The sequence below is a fragment of the Equus caballus genome, chromosome 15 (genome assembly GCF_041296265.1).
Source record: "Equus caballus isolate H_3958 breed thoroughbred chromosome 15, TB-T2T, whole genome shotgun sequence".
NCBI lineage: Eukaryota > Metazoa > Chordata > Mammalia > Perissodactyla > Equidae > Equus > Equus caballus.
Window position 1 is genome coordinate 47,209,427 of NC_091698.1, and position 22,004 is coordinate 47,231,430.

General features: G+C 40.5%; 1 protein-coding gene and 1 long non-coding RNA gene across 2 annotated transcripts in view; one reads left to right on the forward strand and one right to left on the reverse strand.

Moving 5' to 3' along the window:
- The window catches only part of ZNF638 (zinc finger protein 638), a 138,808-nt gene extending 122,511 nt beyond the window's left edge, over positions 1-16,297 (reverse strand). Inside the window, exon 1 of the mRNA XM_070236254.1 lies at positions 16,086-16,297. Coding sequence (XP_070092355.1) covers positions 16,086-16,201 — 116 coding nt within the window. The 5' untranslated portion in view covers positions 16,202-16,297. The remainder of the gene's footprint in view (positions 1-16,085) is intronic.
- Positions 14,929-19,183, forward strand: LOC138917839 (uncharacterized). The gene is made up of 3 exons (XR_011426375.1): positions 14,929-15,065; positions 16,556-16,654; positions 18,335-19,183. It is a non-coding gene; the product is annotated as an uncharacterized lncRNA (long non-coding RNA).
- Positions 19,184-22,004: the final 2,821 nt, after the last annotated feature.

Sequence of the window (22,004 nt, forward strand, 5' to 3'; positions counted from 1 at the left end):
AGGCAAATTAAAATCTAAACTTTGCTAGAAGAGTTTTGTAGGAGAAAATGTGTGCCTCAGTGGAAAACTACGATTGTTTAGATCACACACTTCCAGATTATCCGATTCTAGCCTCTCACTGCTATTGAGCTATTTCATTTTATTACAGTCATGCATTACTTAACAATAGAAATTCGTTCTGGAAAATGCGTCGTTGGGAGATTTCTTCACATGCAAACATCATAGAGTGTACTTACCCAAACCCAGAGGGCACAGTCTACTACACTCCTAGGCTATATGGTACTAATCTTATGGGACCACCGTTGTGTATGCAGTCCATCTGAAAAATCGTTATGCAGTGCATGACTATAGTTTCTACTGAAGAAAACTGATAGCAGTGCAAAATAACTCTTGCCTCTAGGCACGTAAATTCTATCTGGTGGAGGTCAACTGACTCACCTCTACTGTAGAAGAGGCCAGTTCTTCTTTCATTTGCACATTCTTTCAATATTCCTGATCTATAAATGTGTCTGCTCTTTGTTGTTGTTTTTTTTCTCTGAGCAAGATTGGCCCTGAGTTAACATCCGTTGCCAATCTTCCTCTTTTCTTTGCTTGAGGAAGATTAGCCCTGAGCTAACATCTGTGCCAATCTTCCTCTATTTCGTATGTGGGTTGCAGCCACAGCATGGATGATGAGTGGTGTAGGTCCACACCTGGGATCTAAATCTGCAAACCCGGGCCACTGAAGGGGAGCACACTGAACTTAACCTCTAGGCCATGGGGCTGGCCCCAAAGTGTCTATTCTTTGGAATCTCCCTTTGAACTGGTTGTACCATCTTACCAGTTCCCTTATTTAATTAAATAAAATCTTTAACACTTGTTCATTTATATTTGTATGAGGATCACGATTTTACCTCTTTTTGAAAATTGTCCTTCAACAGCACATATATATAGGACAAAAGGGATTGACTGGGTGATCTTAACCAAAGTAAAAAAGCACAGATCATAGAACTACACAAACCTGGATTCAAATCCTGGCCCTCTGAAGCCCTCAGGGCCACCGCACTGCACACTTCCAAAGGGTGCCATTCACATTGCAGTCGTTGTGAATGGTGCTTCCCTGCATAGCGCTTTGCACAGGTCGCACTGTATGAACAGCACACCTCCACTTCAAGAGTAATCCAAGTGTACACGGGTCTGTGTACTAGAAAAGAGCCTGTCCCATCCCTTTGCCTTGGTGATGACAAGATGTTTTATGAACCAATAATACATGTATATGTCCTTAGCTATCATAATGTAAGCACAGATCATGGGGGTAGAAACGAATAAGGGAAAGAGATAAGAACGGCTTCTAAATGCTGATGCCTTTGACCAGCACTGTGCAACAGAACTTTTTTTTTTTTTTTTGATGAGGAAGATTGGCCCTGAGCTAACATCTGTTGCCAATCTTCTTGCTTGAGGAAGATGGTCTCTGAGCTAACATTCATCCCAATCTTCCTCTACTTTGTATATGGGATGCTGCCAGAGCATGGCTTGATGAGCAGTGTGTAGGTCTGCGCCCAGGATCCAAACCTGTGAACCCTGGGCCACCGAAGAGGAGCAAGCGAACTTAACCACTGTGCCATCAGGACGGCCCCAACAGAACTTTTTTTTTTTTTTTTTTGGAGGAAGATTAGCCCTCAGCTAACTACTGCCAGTCCTCCTCTTTTTGCTGACGAAGCCTGGCTCTGAGCTAACATCCATGCCCATCTTCCTCTACTTTATACGTGGGACGCCTACCACAGCATGGCTGCCAAGCAGTGCCATGTCCGCACCCGGGATCCGAACCAGCGAACCCCGGGCCGCCAAGAAGTGGAACGTGCAAACTTAACCGCTGCGCCACCGGGCCGGCCCCTCCCCAACAGAACTTTTTGCAATGATGAGAATGATCTAGATCTGTGCCGTCCAATACAGTAGCCACTACCTACATGTGGTTACTGAGTACTTGAAATGTCATTAGTATGACCGAGGAACTGAATTTTTCATTTTATTCCATTTTAATTAACTAAAATATTTAAACAGCTACATGTGGCTAGTGGCTACAGTTTTGGACAACACAGGTGTAGATAAATAACTTGTACAAGAACAAATTGCTAGACTTAGAAAAATGGGAGATATAGGTTTCTCAAGCTTTTTGGTCCAAGGACCTACATATTTAAAAGGCATTGTGACTCCAAAGGACATTTGCTTATGAGGGTTGTATCTATCAATATTTATTGTCTTAAGAAAAACTGAGAAATTTAAAAATATTTATTAGTCCATTTAAAAATAATAATAAACCCATGATCTTTATGGAAAAAAAAGTGTATTTTCCAAAATAAAAAATAAATTAGTGAGGGGCCAGGCCTGTGGTGCAGCAGTTAAGTTCACACGTTCCACTTTGACGGCCTGGGGTTCACCAGTTCGGATCTTGAGTGTGGATCTATGAACCGCTTGTCAAACCATGCTGTGGTAGGCGTCTCGCATAAAATAGAGGAAGACGGGCATGGATGTTAGCTCAGGGCCAGTCTTCCTCAGCAAAAAGAGGAGGATTGGCAGAAGATGTTAGCTCAGGGCTAATCTTCCTCAAAATAAATAAATAAACAAATAAATAAATACATTAGTGAGAAGAGAAGAGTGGCATTGCTTTATATTTCTGCATTCAGTCTATCACAATATCATATAGCTTCTGGAAAACTCCACTGTATGCTCACAATAAAAAGGCAAATATCATATCAGTATTATTATGCAAAGGGTCTCAGGAATTCCCTGAGACCACACTTTGAGAACCACTCATTTAGTTATAGGACAAGGAAACAACAATGGTTTACTGATACAAAATGTCTGGATACCCCTTTCCCAGGGCCGCTCTCCCACTCTGTTGCAGACGGGTGATATTGTCAGCTCCACAGCAGGTGAGAGGCTCTGGCCTCCAGGCTACCAGTAGAGGGCAAGGATAAGGCACAAGGCAGACGCTAAGGAGGTTAAGAGAAAACCCATATATTAAACTGTGGGACCCTCAGTCACTGTGCAGAAAAGAATTCATATGGAAGGCATGAGACTGCTATCCTTTGAAAAGCCCACCTGCAAGGTTAGATCTTGGCTGTTGTCTGTGAACTTTGATATTAGGAAGGTTCCCACCATTTCCTAACTGATAAGAGTGGTTTAAGGTGCCTAAACATAGCTGGCACAAAAACTATGGTTTGTGTTGAACACCTGCTTTTCTTCTGGAAATCTGGAAATCTAGGCAGAGGGTGCCAATGTGAGCAGTCCCCAAGAAAAACCTTGGACACTGAGTCTCTAATGATCTGCCTTGGTAGACAACACTTCACACATGTTGTCACATGTGTGCTGGAGGAATTAAGCACATCCTGCGTGACTCCACTGGAGAGGACTCTTGGAAGCCTGCACCTGGTTTCCTCTGGACTTAGCCCTCTGTACCTTTCCCTTTGCTGATTTTGCTTTGTACCCTTTCACTGTAATAAACTGTATCCACGAGCACAACCATATGCTGAGTCCTGTGAGTCCTCCCAGAGAATCAGTGAACCTGGGGTGGTCTTGAGGACTCCCCACATATTCCCTTCATTGGCCCTGCTCCCAGAATATTGACACTCAGGATTATATGCCACACAGCAAAGGACGGGAGGCTTCCCCCTGAAGAAAGCGAAAAGCCAAACAAAGAGAAAAAAGGACCTCAAAGAACAACAGAAGAAACAACGAAAAAAGCAAAAGGAAAGCCAAAAAATAAAACTATAATCAATATCTTTAAAAAGATAAGAAAGGGCCTGGCCCAGTGGCACAGTGGTTAAGTTCACCTGCTCCACTTTGGTGGCCCAGCGTTTGCAGGTTTGGATCCCAGGCACGGACCTACACATTGCTCAGCAAGCCATGCTGTGGTGGTGTCCCACACACAAAACAGAGGAAGATTGGCACAGATGTTAGCTCAGGGACAATCTTCTTCACCAAAAAAAAAAAAAAAACCAGAAAAGATAAAATAGGTCAGCATCATGGCAGAGTGAGTTCTTCCCTTAGTCTCCCCCACCTAAGATACAATGAAAAGGACATTTATAAACCAACAGAGGACATTCACACAACACAACAGACATCTGAGAGATCCACACAGCCATATGCCTGAAGGTAGGAGTGCTGGACACTCCCAGGGAGGCAGTGGAAGGAGGTAAAGAGATCTCCTCCCTCCCTGAGCAGCAGTGATCTAAGGGGTGGGACCTCTCGTGGCAGCTGAAGCACAACTCTGAGAGGGAAAGGGGGAATGGGTAGTCCTCTGTGGGAACACTTGCACTCTTGGAGTTGCCTCTCAGCCTGTGGGAATGCTCCACAGCAAGGCAGCTAAGCAATTACAGGGGCATCCATACCAAGCTGAGCAGCCCAAGCTGGCAGACAGTGAGTGCAGAGTGGGGGTTTGGGGGATCATGCACGCGAAAGAAAGCACCCCTATCCTCCACCTGGTGCATCAGTTCAGCCAGTCGGCCAGAGCAAGTGATCCCCGCCAGAGCGCCCACACATACAGGTGTAGAGAGCAGCAGCAGCCGGCAAGCAAATGCAGACAGGCCCTGTCAGCACAGCTTCCAATGGACAGGCATATCTGCCAGGGGTCACAGACAGCTCAGGAGACACAGCTCCTGCCCCTGCCCCCAGAGGTGGCAGGTGTAATCTGCAACCAGATACAACCATTACGTGATGGCAAAAGTCCACCCCATCAAATAGCATGAGGAGGTATGTTAACACTCCAGACCAGAAGGAAAATGACAAGTACCCATAAATCAATCCTGAAGTCACAGAAATTTACTATCTAAGTGACAGAGAATTCAAAATAGCTATCATAAAGAAACCCAACAAGTTACAAGAAAACTCAGAAAGACAGTTTAATGATTTCAGGAATAAAATTAATGAAGAGAGGGAATTCTTTACAAATGAGATTGAAACTATAAAAAAAATCAGAAATGTTGGAGATGAAAAACACAATGAATGAGGTAAAGGAAAATCTGGAATCCTTAAAAAATAGAGCTGAGGGGTTGGCTCTGTGGTCGAGTGGTTAAAGTTCTGCATGCTCCGCTTCAGTGGCCTGGATTTGTGGGTTCAGATCCTGGGTGCGGACCTACTCCACTTGTCAGCCACCCTGTGGAGGTCTCCCAAATACAAAATAGAGGAAGACTGGCATAAATGTTAGCTCAAGGCTAATCTTCTCAAGCAAAAAAAAAAAAAAAAAAAACAGGAAGATTGGCAACGGATGTTAGCTCAGGGCAAATCTTCCTCACCAAAAAAAAAAAAGGCAATGAGAGACAAACAAGGACAGTAGATAATGATAAAAGGGACACTCCACCAAGAGGAGATAACACCTATAAATATATACGCACCTAACACAGAAGCACCAAAGTGTATAAAGAAACTATTAACAGACCTAAAAGGAGAAATTAATAGCAACACAATAATAGTAGGGGACCTCAACACCCCACCTACATCAATGTATAGATCATTCAGACAGAAAGTCACCAAGAAAATAGTGGAATTAAATGAAAAACTAGACCAGACAGGCTTAATAGATATATTTGGAACACTCCATCCAAAATCAGTAGAATACACATTCTTCTCAAGTGCACATGTAGCATTCTCAAAGACAGATCATACGTTGGGAAACAAGGCAAGCCTCAATAAATTTCAGAAGATTGAAATCATATCCAACATTTTTTCCAAACATAATGCCGTGAAGCTAGAAATCAACTACAAGAAAAAGCTGGGAAAGTCACAAATACGTGGAGACTAAACAACATGCTACTGAACAACAAGTGGATCGATGAAGAACTTGAAGAAGAAATAAAAAAATATGTGGAGACAAATGAAAATGGAAATGTACTGTACCAACTCATATGGGATGCAGCAAAAGCAGTCCTAAGAGGCAAATTCATAGCAATACAGGCCTAGCTTAACAAAAAGAAAAATCTCAAATAAGTAATTTTAAACTACACCTAACAGAATTAGAAAAAGAAAAACAAACAAAGCCCAAGGTCAGCAGAAGGAGCGAAATAATAAAAATTAGAGCAGGAATAAATGAAATAGAAAACAAAAAAACAGAAGGAAGGATTGATGAAACTAAGAGCTGGTTCTTTTGAGAAAATAAACAAAATTGACAAACCCTTAGCCGGACTCACCAAGAAAAAAAGTGAGAAGGCTCAAATAAATAAAATTAGAAATGAAAGAGAAGAAATTACAACAGATACCACTGAAATACAAAGGATTATAAGAGAATACTATGAAAAACTATATGCCAACAAATTAGACAATCTAGAAGAAATGGATAAATCCTTAGACTCACACAACCTCCCAAAATTGAATCAAGAAGAAATAGAGAATCTAAATAGATCAATCACAAGTAAAGAGATTGAAACAGTAATCAAAAACCTCCCAAAAAACAAAAGTCCAGGATCAGATGGTTTCTCTAGAGAATTCTACCAAACATTCAAAGATGCAAAAATCTTCAACAAAATATTGGCAAACCGAATACAGCAATATATTAAAAGGATCATACACCATGATCAAGTGGAATTTATACCAGGGACGGAGGGATGGTTCAACAACTGCAAGTCAATCAATGTGAACACATGACGTTAACAAAATGAGGAATAAAAACCACATGATCATGTCAATAGATGCAGAGAAAGCATTTGACAAGATCCAACATTCATTTATAATAAAAACTCTCAATAAAATGAGTATAGAAGGAAAGTACCTCAACATAATAAAGGCCATATATGACAAAATCACAGCCAACATCATACTCAACAGGGAAAAACTGAAAGTCAGCCCTCTGAGAACAGGAACAAGACAAGGGTGCTCACTCTCATCACTCTAATTCAACATAGTACTGGAGATTTTGGCCAGAGCAATTAGGCAAGAAAAAGAAATAAAGGTAGCCAAATTGGCAAGGAAGAAGCAAAACTCTCCCTGGTTGCAAAGGACATGATTCTCTACATAGAAAACCCTAAAGAATACATCAGAAGACTACTAGAAATAATCAACAACTACAGCAAAGTTGCAGGGTACAAAGTCAACTTACAAAGATCAGTTCTATTTCTATACTCTAATAACAAACTAACAGAAAGAGAAGTCAAGAATACAATCCCATCTACAATCACAACAAAAAGAATAAAATATCTAGGAATAAATTTAACCAAGGAGGTGAAAGACCTATACAATGAAAACTATAAGACATCACTGAAAGAAATTGATGAAGACATAAAGAAATGGAATGATATTCCATGCACATGGATTGGAAGAATAAACATAGTTAAAATGTCCATACTACCTAAAGCTATCTACAGATTCAACACAATCCCAATCAGAATCCCAATGACATTCTTCATGGAAATAGAACAAAGAATCCTAAAATTCATATGGAGCAAGAAAAGACCCCGAATAGCTAAAACAATCCTGAGAAAAGAGAACAAAGCTAGAGGCATCACAATCTCTGACTTCAAAATATACTACAAAGCTATAGTAATCAAAACAGCATAGTACTGGTTCAAAAGGAGACACACAGACCAATGGAAGAGAACTGAAAGCCCAGAAATAAAACCACACATCTACAGACAGCTAATCTTCAACAAAGAAGCCAAGAACATACAATGGAGAAAGGAAAGTCTTTTCAATAAATGGTGTTGGGAAAACTGGACAGCCACATGCAAAAGAATGAAGGTAGACTATTATCTTTCACCATACGCAAAAATTAACTCAAAGTGGATCAAAGCCTTTAAGGTAAGGGGCCAGCCTGGTGGTGCAGAGGTTAAATTCACATGTTTCACTTCCACGGCCCAGGCTTTGCCAGTTTGGATCCCACATGCAGATCTATGCACTGCTTGTCAAGCCATGCTGTGACAGGCGTCCCACATATAAAGCAGAGGAAGATGGGCACGGATGTTAGCTCAGGGCCAGTCTTCCTCAGCAAAAACAGGAGGATTGGCAGTAGATGTTAGCTCAGGGCTAATCCTCCTATAAAAAAAAAAAAAGACTTGAAGGTAAGACATGAAACCATAAAACTCCTAGAAGAAAATATAGGCAGTATACTCTGACATCAGCTTTAGAAACATCTTTTCAAATACCATGTCTACTCGGGCAAGGGAAACAAAAGAAAAAATAAACAAATGGGACTTCATCAGACTAAAGAATTTCTGCAAGACAAATGAAACCAGGAACAAAATGAAAAGACAACCCACGAACTGGGAGAAAATATTTGCAAATCATATATCCGACAAGGCGTTAATCTCCAAAATATATAAAGAACTCATACAACTCAACAACAACAAAAAGAACAACCTGATCAAAAAATGGGCAAAGGATATGAACAGACATTTTTCCAAAAAGATATACAGATGGCCAACAGGCACATGAAAAGATGTTCAACATCACCAATCATTAGGGAAATGCAAATCAAAACTACAATGAGATATCACCTCACACCCGTCAGTGGCTATAATTACCAAGACAAAAAATAACAAATGTTGGAGAGGATGTAGAGAAAAGGGAACCCTCATACACTGCTGGTGGGAATGCAAACGGGTGCAGCCACTGTGGAAAATAGTATGGAGATTTCTCAAAAATTAAAAAATATAAATACCATACGCCCCAGCTATCCCACTACTGGGTATTTATCCAAGGAACGTGAAATCAATAACTCAAAGAGACTTATGCACCCCTATGCTCATTGCAGCATTTTTCAAAATAGCAAGATGTGGGAGCAACCCAAGTGCCCACTGCCTGATGAATGGATAAAGAATATGCAGTACATATATACAATGGCATACCACTCAGCCACACAAAAAGACAAAATCGTCCCACTTGCAACAACACGGATGGACCTTGGGGGTATTATGTTAAGCGAAATAAGCCAGAAAGAGAAAGACAAACACTGCATGATTTCACTCCTATGTGGAAGATAAACAAACATGTGGGCAAAGAGAACAGATCAGTGGTTACCAGAGGTGAAGAGAGTTGTGGGGTGGGCATAAGGGGTAAAGGGTCACATACATATGGTGACTGACAAACAATAACGTACAACTGAAATTTCACAATGTTATAAACTATTACAACCTCAATAAAAAAATGTTCACTACAATACTAACAAAAAAAGATAAGAAAATATATTGCTGGGGCTGGCCCCCTGGCCGAGTGGTTAAAATTCTGCATGCTCCACTTTGGTGGCCCGGGGTTCGTGCATTTGGATCCCGGGTGTGGACTTACTCCACTCATCAGCCATGCTGTGGGGGCATCACACATACAAAGTAGGGGACGACTGGCACAGATGTTAGCTCAGGGACAATCTTCCTCACCAAAAAAAAAGGAAAGAAAATACATTACATTCACAAAATAAGAGTAGGATGCTATGAAAAGAAGCAATCAGAGAACAGGAAAGAGCTCTATAAAACTAAAAATATCATAACGAAATTCATTACGAAATTCAGAATGAAATTCTGAATAGAAGGGCTAGAATATAGAGTTGAAAAACTTGCCCAGAGAAGTTGGAAAAAAAAAGAGAGAGAAAGAGATAAAAAACAGAAGAGAGAGGACAAGAAAAATAAAGAATCAATCCAAGAGGCCTAAAATCCAACTAAAGAAAATGAGAGAACAGAATAAATGAAAAGGAAGACACCATGAAAGTAAATTTCACCAGACTAGGAAAAAAAAAAAAGACTCAGGCTGGAAGGGCTCGCCAAGTGCAGAGCACAATGAATGAAAAAAAGAATCACATCACAGTCATATAACCATCAAATTTCAGAATACCAGAGAGAAGATTCTAAAAAGCTTTCAGGAAGGAAAAACGACCCATCAATAAAGGCATACAAAACTTAACGATATCAAATTTCTTAACAGTAATACTGACAGCAGACACACTAAAATTACATCTTAAAAATTCTGGAGAAAAACCTAGACTTCCATACTCAGCTAAACTCAATTCAAGCATAAGGGTAGAATAAAGACATTGCTGAGACATGCAAGGACTTAGAAAAATTATCTTTTCTTAGAAGGTAACTGGATGAAGTGCTTACCAAAATGAGTGAGTAAATCAAAACAGGATCTAATAACAAAGGATCCAAACCAGGAGAGGGGTGAAGGGAAGTCCCAGGACTCTACTATGCCCCACACCTAGAGACCTTTATCTTCCAGTCCTTCTATTCAGGATTCAATTTTGACAATCATATTTTAAATTTCATAGAGCCCGTTCTTGTTTTCTGTTTATTTCCATAGCATCCAATTCTTATTTTGCGGATGCAATCTCTTTTCTTTCTCTCTTTAAAGACACTCATCTTTAGGTTGGTGCAAACCCAGAAGCAGAGCAGTTAGAGCATGAAGAATGAGGTCTACAGGAAAAAAGCCATAAAGAAAAGATAAAATTGACAGATTCTTGCATTTGTTTGAGCATCTGACAGCATTTGAGCATTTGGAAAAAAACATATGTTGATAGAAAATCAGGTAAATTAAAGAAACAATCTTAGTCTATCTTTTGGCTCAAAAGCTAATCACCTTTACCTAGTCATAATTATATAAAAGCTAACTACTGAATTAATTAAATATTGGGATAAAGTCTCAGCTGAAAGGATGGAAGAAGTACAAGTAGAATGGAGAGAGTAAAGGAGTTCAAGCCTCAGCTTAATTTATCAATTCTCAATTTATCAAAGAAGTCAATAAATAATACTTAAATCATTGAAATCAGGAAGCAGTTATAAAGTATACTTTTTAGAAAGACAGAGGTAAATACTAGAAGAAAAAACTAAAAGAGTTGAGAGTAGTTGCTTCCAAGGAGAGAAGCAAGGACTAAGGAGGAATGAACACGTGTCTCATACTTTTCTGGTAAAATTTTAAGAACTGCTTTATTTTTTCAGTGATGTATATGTATTACTTTGATTTGAAAATAAATTCTTAAAAAATAACTTAATGATTAATTAAACTGGAAGGTTTTACAATTCCTTAAGTCACGTTCAAGTACTCCAAGTGATTTCCTCTTCACTAGGCAAGACAGTCTTGTACTCAACACCCCAACCACAAAGAAAACTTCCTTTAATTGTCTCTTCAATGTTTGCATCAAAGTCTATCTTCTGTCTTTATTCTCTCTTTCCGTGCTAGTCACTTTTTAGAAAAAACCTTTTATTGAGGATGCTCTCTATGTACTACTGATGTGAAAAGATTTCTATGATACACTGTCAAGTGGAAAAAGCAATGGAAGAAAACTGCAAACACATCCAAGGGAAAAACGTAAATCTGTTTTGGCTCAGATATGCATAAAATATCTCTGGAAGGATAAGCAATAAACTAGTAATAATGATTACCCAGGGTAGGTGAATCGGAGGAATGGGAAATGAGGAGGTGAAGAACAGGGGAAAGATGGAGATTTTGCATTGTAGACCTTTTTGATCTTTAACCCTGTGAAATTATTGCCTACTCAAAGAAAGGTTTTTTCAGATTTTAAGTCATACCTCTTTATCTTGGTCCAAAATTAAAATATAATTATTTTCAAATTTGGGGAAAATAATGAAAATAAAGAAAGCAATACCCCCAAGTCCCATCTCTCCAGAGATAATTACTTTTTTTAACTTTTTATTAAAATTATGATAGTTTACAATCTTGTGAAATTTCAGTCATACATTATTGTTAGTCATGTTGTAGGTGCACCACTTCACCCTTTGTGCCCTCTCCCCACACCCGTTTCCCCTGGTAACCACCAATCAATTCTCTTTGTCTCTATGTTTAACTTCCACCCATGAGTGGAGTCATACAGAGTTTGTCTTTCTCTGTCTGGCTTATTTCACTTAACATAATACCTTCAAGGTCCATCCATGTTGTTGTGAATGGGACGATTTTGTCTTTTTTATGGCTGAGTAGTATTCCATTGTATATATATACCATATGTTCTTTATCCAATCATCAGTTGATGGGCATTTAGGTTGCTTCCACATCTAGGCTATTGCAAATAATGCTGCAATGAACATAGGGGTGCATGGGACTTTTGGAATTGCTGATTTCAAGTTCTTAGGATAGATACCCAGTAGTGGGATGGCTGGGTCATAAGGTATTTCTATTTTTAATTTTTTGAGAAATCACCATACTGTTTTCCATAGCAGCTGCACCAGTTTGCATTCCCACCAACAGTGTGTGAGGGTTCCTTTTTCTCCACAACCTCTCCAACATTTGTTACGTTTTGTTTTGGTTATCAGAGATAACTACTTTTAACATTTTGATGTACACACAGTGCAATCATATCACACATATTGAACTTGCGCACTCACATGCTAACTTATGTTCACATGCAGAACAAAACTGCCAGGCTTTACTCCTTAGAAATCATAAATCTATAACCTACATTAAGATTATAAAGGCTCAAATCAAATAGAAAGGAGTAAACCCTGTGGATAGGCAGGGACACTTGAAAACTCCCCGTTCATCTCTACAGATTGGATGTTTATTTCAAAGACAAGATGGTTTTAATGCCTAGATATGTGAGTACAGCCTTTCCTTTCTTCCTTCTTTCAGTCAAGCTCAAGGGTTTTTAAACTTTACTATGCAGAAGAATTTCTCTCAAAGTGGCAAGCCTGAATATTAGATCAAGTATAATCTTTACTACACTTCAGAATCTTTTTATACTTCTTTTAACCTAAATGGGATAATATTCACGCTTTTTAAGAATTTATTCTTTTTTACTCTGATATTATATTATGACCATCTTGTCATTTGTCAAATTTCTTCTACAACATGATTTGTAACGGCTGCAAAAGTTTACACTACATTCGTATATATGTAATATGAATTATTATATTATACATATAGTTGATGATTTAAATTATTTTACCATTTCCCTATTTAGGGACATTTTGTTTTTTCAAAGTTCCATCATGATAAACAACATTGCAACAAAACATCCCATTAACTAACCCTGTGTACATATCCATTATTATTTCCCTTGAATAAATTCCTAGAAGTGGAATTGCTAGGTCAAAATCTATCTAAAAACTCAAGAATTTTAATAACAATGTGCCATATGCCCTCTAAAAACCTAATTAATTCTTAGTGGGAAAGTAAACATAAGGTACTTAGGGAAAATGACTCAGAGGATGCTTTACTGATTTGACCTGCGAGTCTTCAGGTACCCCAGTGAAGTGCCAAATCTCAAACTGCAAAATTTTGCACATGTATGGGGCTGGCCCCGTGGCCGAGTGGTTAAGTTCGCGCGCTCCGCTGCAGGCAGCCCAGTGTTTCGTTGGTTCGAATCCTGGGCGTGGACATGGCACTGCTCGTCAGACCACGCTGAGGCGGCGTCCCACATGCTACAACTAGAAGAACCCACAACGAAGAATACACAACTATGTACCGGGGGGATTTGGGGAGAAAAAGGAAAAAATAAAATCTTTAAAAAAAAAAAAAAAAAAAAAAAAAAATTTTGCACATGTAACATGTCACAAAGTCAAAAGAAAGCCTGATGAACCTTGATATCAAAACCACAGCTCTTACATGAATGTTGCAGGGAAGCTGTAAAGGCTTCAGAGACAGGGCAAAAAGAACTCTCTTAGCAATAACATGTCACTGAGAGATGACAGACTCAAGTTCTCAAAGCCTTTCAACTTAAAGCCATTAAAAAGAAAATCACAGTATTTAACATTAGCAGTTATTCGAAATTATTAAAGCATTTTATCATCACTTCCCTTTCTTGAAGGAGAAAATACTGTAACAGTCTCTGCTGGTGCTGACTGCATTTCAATGGAGAAAAATAAAAATTTTAATACAACCTATAAGCCCCCATTCCCTGAAATTGCATATTCAACACTATTAACACTAACTCAAATTTGGAATCTGGGTATGTACTTGTGGGCGAAAGCAGGCCTAAGTAAATTGGGAAAAAGTAATCTTCCAAAATTGATGACTCAAAACACTATACGTGTTTCTTTATTTTTCTGTATTTTGCAAAACTTACTTAATGAAAGATAGTATATTACTATAAAATAAGAAAGCTCAAAACTTATTATGTAGGAAACAAAAGTGTCAGTGTTGCATTCAAACGATTACCCTGACATGAAAAACTATTTTTGGATGAGATACAGCATACTATAATTCTAGAAATCATAATGAACACAAGGTGACTTCTTTTAAAAAGAGCAATCTCCAACAAATTCTTTAAACCATTCTATTCTCTTAGATTGGTACTAAATAAGTTTTCTTTCTCACCACAAAACACCCCTAGAGACAAAAGGTAAAGAGTTACTATATTTTATAGCTCCCTCCCCTCCCCTCCTGAAAATACACTTACAGTCCAAATAAGAAGTCACTAAGAATCCTGACAACTAGGGACAGCAAAAGACTGCCCAAGTCCTTAAAGCACATGCAGAAAAAGATTTACAGAAAAGATTAAGCTTGCTTTTTGATTTTACAGAAGAATTCACAGCAGCATTCACAATTTTAAAGGGTGCATTTAAAGTACTTAGACTTTTCCTAATTACTGAACAAAATAGAGTAGCATTTCTATTTTCCAACCCCCTAATAAGAACAATAATTACAGTATTCTACAATCTCCAATATGCCCTCATTTTAAAAAATCCATAATGTTCTGATCTTTGGAAGAGGGCAGACTAAATTCCAGCACTTTTTCCTCCAGCCAGCAATCCTTTTTCCTAATCCTTACAGGACAAGAAATAGACACTCCTTTTCAACTCAGACTAACCCACGAGGGCTTGGGAAAGGGCAAAGCTGGCTGAAACAATGTCACCAGAACTTGGACCTAGAAACGACCGCCGAGAAGCATGACATAACACTAGACATTCCGTTCTGAGAAATGTCTATCATTCTCTCCACTCCTGGCTCCCATCAACTCGCACAAACGCCACAAAGATTGGGAGAGGGCAGGAGAGTACTGGTATCGAGTTGTCAGGGAAATTCACTTAATTACGCTGCTGAGTGTCCGTTCAGCCTGCTCCAGTGGGAGGATCCGAAGCAGACTCAGGCCACAAGCGTGAAAAGAACTGATGCTGTTACGAAGTGCCCCCCAGGCTGGAACGTGAGCAGCGTCCTAACAGGTATGCAGCTTGGCTTTCTGGAGATTCTTGGAACATATAAATCGCTGCAATAAACAGCCCGGGCAGGCGGGCATCTTACTGCCCGCCGTGGGTGGTGCGACAGCCTCTCCAGCGCTGGGGACTGCCCCGAGTCCGCAGGCGAGCCGGACTCCGGGGTGTGGCCGACTTTCCCTCTGCTGTCAAGTGGGATGGGGGAGGGGCCGCACGCGCTATTTACACCATTCCAAAATCTGGAACCTGGGCACGCAGTTCTGGGTGAAAGCAAGTCTAAGCAAACGGTCGGGAATCCCTCAAAACTGATGGCTCAAAAAAAATACTGATGACTCAAAGCACTATGTATGGCTTGTTTCTTTTATTTTTCTGGACTTTGAGAAATTCCTTTAATGAAAGAAATCTATTACTCTAAAATAAGAACGCTCAAAACTTATATAGGAAACAAAAGTGTCAGTGTTGCATTCAAATGACTACCCTTCACATCAAAAACTATTTTTGGATGAAACACAGCATATTATGCAATTCTACAGTGTAATTTTCTTTTTTAACGAGCAATCTTCAAAAAGAGCTCGAGTTCGTCCTAGCTATTTCATCGACAAAGAAGCGAACACGAAGCTATCTGGCGACCCCTGATCACCCCATTCCCAACCCAGTACCCCTGCACTGTAAACGATCGTTTACTTAATCGTGCTCTCCCAAGACCCGCCGCACAGTGCCGCGTCCACCCAGCCCGTCCAGTGTCGAAGAGCTGCTGCAACCGCGAAGCCGAGCGACAAGTGCCCGTGAGGGGTTCCACGGCTATCCGGTGCCCAGCTGGGCACCTCCGCACACACGACTTGATTAGCGCTAAAGACCAACCGACTGGCGAGTGCCAGTCACGGGGGGTAGGGGTTACGATCTGGACCAGACCCCATGGCGCGAGGATGCAGCGGCGCGGACCCTGCCGGCCCGCCCGCCCCTGCCTGTCCACCCACTGCCAGCTGCCCCTGACCGCCGGCGAGCGCGGGGAGCCCAGGAGGCGCTCACCGCTTCAGCGGGTCCGTAGCCCGCGGCGCCGCGGCAGTTGAGGAAACGGAGCTCGGCGCCGCGGCCCCGGCTGCCGCCCGGGTTGCAGCCGCAGCAGGAACGCGGTCGCGGGGCATCGCCGGCGGCGCGCGCGCAACACCCGCGCAGCTCCACGCGCTCCGCGCACGCAGCCCCTTCGGCCCCGGGGCTCAGGGCTTGGCGCGGCGGGGCCCGCCCACTGCCGAGGACGGCCAATGGGCGCGGAGCGCGGGAAGCCGGGGGCGGGGCGAGAGCGGGCCAGGCCGCCCAGCGACGCCTCAGTGGTCCAGGTTCGGAGTCAGCAGCCTCGGAAACGTGTGGTTCAGGCGAGTGAGGAGGTGGGGAGGGGAAGCACATTCTGCACGTCTAAGGCTTTCAGGACACGCTTCTATTTTTCCGGGATCTCTTCTTTTTCCTATTTAGATAAGTATTTCTTCGTCTGCTGTTTACAGAACACCTATTTAGGGCCGGCCACAGTGCTTGGGGACACACCGGGATGGGAAGCAGAGCCTACTTTGGAAGAGCTCCCAGTCAGTCGGGTGGAGGAGCAGGTAAGGAAACGGGTAACTAGGGAGCCCGCGTAAGGTGCCTCCCAATATCAAAAGTCCTGCGTGGCGATGGCGGGTGGGAGATGGGGGCAATTTCGGCCAGAAGAGAAGGAAAAGGCTTATTACTCTGCAATTCCAGCGGCCGGGATTCACAGTGGAGCACAGTCCGCACGTCATTTTCTTTTTCTTTTTTTTTCTTAAAGGCAACTGGGTAATGCGTGTAACATAGCTAAATTTTCAATAGCGTCAAAAATACATGGTATGCAATGAAAAAGTTTCCATCATCTCCTGCCCTCAGTTTTCTTTCCTTTTAGGCTACCACAGTTAACTGATTTCTCGCATATCCTTTCAGAGATATTCTGTGCATTAAAATATGTGTGTGTGTGTAAATATATATATACAGATGTATATACTCCTTCCCCAATCTCCCCCCCACACACACACATACGGTACTCTACACATTTTTGCCACATTGCTTTTCTTCACTTACCACTATATCTTGGACAACTTTCATTCTTTTTGTGTGTGTGTGAGGAAGATTAGCCCTGAGCTAACTTCTGTGCCAATCTTCTTCTATTTTGTATGTGGGACACCTCCACAACATGGCTTGATGAACGGTGTTTAGGTCCCCACCCAGGATCCAGACGTGCGAACCCTGGGCTACCAAAGGGGAGCACCATGAACTTAACCACTAAGCCACCAGGCTGGCCCCTACTTTCATTCTTTTTGATGATTGCATAGTATTCCATCACATTGTTGTTTCGAGTTTTTTCTATTCTTTTGCTTTTCGGTTTTTTTCTATTCTTTTACAAACAATGCTGCAGTTAGTATTCTTATTTACAGCCACTTGGCATGTGCTAAACACAGGCTAAATACCTAGGTATTGAATGCTGAATCGTAAGGTAGGGACTTTAAAAAATTCTGATAAATGTCAAATTCCTCTCCATACAGTTCATTCAGTTTATGCTGCTACAGCAATTTAAGAGGGTGCCTGTTTCACCACATCTGTCTATACAGTATGTTATAAAACTTAATTTTTTAAAATTTCCTGTGTTTGAACTGTCTGTTCATATCCTTTGCCCATTTTTGTATTCAATGGTCTTTTTCTCCTTAATTATTTATATACTTATAAATATATATTTATATATGTATCTATATATGTGAAATTAGGCCATTGTGAATGAATTGCTCATTTTTTACCTACCTTGTCTTTTAGCTTTGTTTACTGTTTTTTGCAATGAATTGTTTTTAATTTTCACATTAATTGATTTTTATTTAAGTTTCTAGGTTTTTTTTTAATCTTAGAAAGGTTGTCACTACTCCCAAAATTTAGAAAAATTCTCTCATGTTTGCTTCTAGTATGTTTGCTATCTATATGATTAATCCATAATGCAGATAATCTACAATAAAAATAATATATGTTATAATAGAGAAATAAATCAGGGTAAAGGATATGAATAAACAGTTCTCCAAAGAAGACATACAAGTAGCCAATAAGCACATGAAAAGATGTCCAGTGTCAGTAGCCATCTAGGAAATGAAAATCAAGACTACAATGAGATACCACGTCACACTCACTGGAATGGCTATAAGCAAAAAGTGTTGATGTCAGTCCGTTCAGGCTGCTATAACAAAAATACCATAACCTGTGTGGCTTAAACAACAAATATTTGTTTCTCACAGTTCTGGAGGCTGGCAAGTCCAAGATCAAGGTGCTGGGCAGTTTCAGCGTCTGGTGAGAACCTCCCTCCTGGTTCATAGATGGCTGTCTTTTTGCCACATGGCAGAAGGGGCGAAGGAGCTCTCTGGGGTCTCTTTTAAAGAGCACTAATCCCATTCATCAGGGCTCTGCCCTTATGACCTAATCACCTTCCAAAGATCCCACTTTCAAATATCATTACACTGGGGCCGGCCCCATGGCCTAGTGGTTAGGTTCGCATGCTGTGCTTCGGCAGCCCGGGGTTTCATTGGTCCAGATCCTGGGTGCAGACGTGGCACCACTCGTCAGGCCATGCTGAGGTAGCATCCCACGTGCCACAACTAGAAGGGCTCACAACTGAAAATACATAAATATGTACCAGGGGGCTTTGGGGAGAAGAAATAAAAACTTTTCAAAAAATCTTTTAAAAAAATGTCATTATGCTGGGGATTAGGTTTCAAATATGAATTTTAGGGAGACATAAACATTTAGTCTTCAGCAGTTGGCAAGTATTATGGACTGTATTGTGTCCCCCAAAATTCATATGGTGAAGCCTTAATCCCCAGTATTATATTTAGAGATAGGGCCTTCGGAGAGTAAGGTAAAATGAGGTCATAAGGATGGGGCCCTAATCCAATATGACTGGTGTCCTTATAAAAAGAGGAAGAGACACTACGGATATGCACACACCACAAAAAGCCGTGTGAGGACACAGTGAGAATGTGACCAACTGCAAGCCAAGGAAAGAAACCTCAGGAAAAACTAAACCTGCTGATATTTTGATCTGGGACTTACAACCTCAAGAACTTTGAGAAAATAAATTTCTGTTGTTTAAGCCACCTAGTCTGTGGTATTTTGTTTTGGCAGCCCTAGCAAACAGCAAGAATGTAGAGAAATTGGAACCCTCATCCACTGCTGGTGGGAATGTAAAATGGTACAGCCACTTTGGGAAACAGTCTGGTAGTTCCTTAAACAGTTAAACATAGAATTGCCATATGACCCAGCAATTGCAATCTTACATATATACCCCAAAACGTGTCCAGACGAAAATTCGTACATGTATGTTTTTAACAACGTTATTCGTAGCAGACAAAAAGTGGAGACAACCCACATGCCCATCAAGTGATGAATGGATAAAGGAATGTGATATATCCATATAAGGGAATATTACTTGGCAATAAAAAGAAGTGAAGGACTGATACATGTTACAACATGGGTGAACCTTGAAAACCTTATGCTAAATGAAAGAAGCCAGTCACTAAGAATCACTTATTGTATGATTCCATTGATATGAAATGTCCAGGATAGGCAAATCTATAGAAACAGAAAGATTAGTGGTTGCCTAAGGCTGGAGTTGGGATGGAGGGGTTGGGGAGTAATGGCTAGGGGTACAGGATTTCCTGTTGGGGCAATGAAATGTTCTAAAATGTATTGTGATGATGGTTGCACAGCTCTGTGAATATACTAAAATTCATTGAATTGTACACTTTCAATGGATGAATTGGATGGTATATGAGTTATATCTCAATAAAAATGTTAAAACAAAATCAATACCCAGACTTGCCTGAAAAAGAGATCAAAGTATATGACCAAATAATTCATACATGAAGAAACTCAGAGGAATATATCTTGGGGAAAAGATTAGCCTTGCTGCAAGCATAGTTGAAAATTACGAAGGAGAATATTGGCAGAGCTAAGAAAAATGGCTAAGCTCTTAAGTTGATAAAGTTATTTATTAGGACAACTGCTTTTGAAAGTACTGAGGCAAAACACAAAATATAGAATTATTCATATTTGACCCATAATCCACATTTGGGAATATATTCCCTCAAAATAATCCAAATGAGAAAAATCAATTTTAACTAAATGTTTATAGCAGCACTATTCATAGTGCAAAAGAAAATAAAATTGGAAATAAATACCTGATACTTGGGAGAGTTTATTAAAGTAGCAAACATGGGAAAGTACATGCAAAATAATGAGAAAAGTAGAATACAAATTAGTTTCTAAATGCTGATGATTGTGTGTATATAAATGTACATTGTTGAGTATAAAGAGGACAAAATTTAGCAGTAAATGGTACCAGGATTCCTCTTAGGAAAAGAAACCTGTTTGGGAAAATACCCTGATAAGCTTTTTGAGGTCTAAGGTGAGACTCTGAAAACGTGGGTCTGAGCAGAAGCCCTAGCAACACAAGAAAAGCTGCTCTGCATGAAAACATGGGAGGAATTTATCTTTGCTCCTGAGAGAGAGGGAGAGGGAGCGGTGAGAAGAGATGGGCCAAGCAAGAAAGAGTGGGAGAGAGGAGCCAAGAGGAGGAAAAAAAGTCTGGGTTGCTGTATAGAGTGATGGGCTGGTGGGAAATCTCTGTCTAGAGAGTGGGAAAATGGAATAATATGTAAATTTAAATTGTTTTCCCACATCTTAAAGTCTCACTAAAGCTTGGTGTGAATGGGGTTTTATAGAAACCGAGTGAGAAGCTGAAGTTGAGGCAGATGGAACATGAAAAGCCAGCACTCATGGAAGCAGGGGCTCAGGGACAGAGAGGACAGAAGAAAGTAAGCCCCTCAGAAATTATGGGTAAGCTTGAGGAGGGCTCTCAACACCGGAAGTGAACGTTTGGGATGATCTTATTTAGGTTACAAAGGGAAGGGCGACTCTAGTTGATAGTGCCTTACATGAGGATAAGAAGATAATATGAAGTATGTGTAGGTGTTTTAAGTTTATGAGAGGCTTAAATGTGGGACTTTTTTTTTTAAATTCTCATTTGTTCTAATAATTAATATGCATCTCCATCCACTGACTAAGACAGAATGAATGGATCCTGGCTAAGCCCCTCCACAGCAGAATCCAGTGGAAGTGATGTTCCGTTCACCCTGGATAGTGGCTGGGGGGAATGGAAATGAATATGTGAGATGGAAAAATGTATACGCACTCTCTCTTAGCAGTAGGGGTGGAAGGAGTTTAGTTAATCTGTCCAGATTTAGAAAAATCATCCTATATTTTCTATGTTGAAGTGTTGTTAGAGCAAAAATATTATCAAATGTTCAAGAAGGTTGGTCTTTGAGGAAAGTTCAAAAGAATTAATGTGTGAATGACTCTCAGTGAGCGTGTTGAAGTTCTTAATTGCCCGATTCCAGAATTCATGACTTCCACTGACTTAGCCAGAGGAGGGTTACTAACCAGCCCTACTTTATAGATGGCAGGTCTGTGGCACAAGGCCTAGAAGTGATTTTCCCAAGGTTATAGAGCCAGCCAGAGGGTGAGCTGAAAATAGAACTGTACCTCACACTCCCATGCAGGCTATATGATAACTTGTGTACTGTCAGCAGAGAGCTGAGGAGTGAATGTCCTGGAGTGGTTAGCATAGTTTTACGGCTAAAGGAGTCTTACTCAACAATTGCAAATGCTACCTGATAACAACAAATGACTTCCCTAATCCTATAAACAGTAACATCCTGGGCGCTTAAGCAAAAGTTACAGAAAAAAAAAATCCTCCTTGACAATTGCAAAATTTTAAAAATGCACAGCTCCACTATCTCAAAGCCACTACTTGTGTAATGCTTCAACTATAGAGATTGTCACCTTTGACCCTCCCTCTCTAAAGACTAAACTTCCAAATAATAACTCTCTACACTATAGTGACAGCAAACT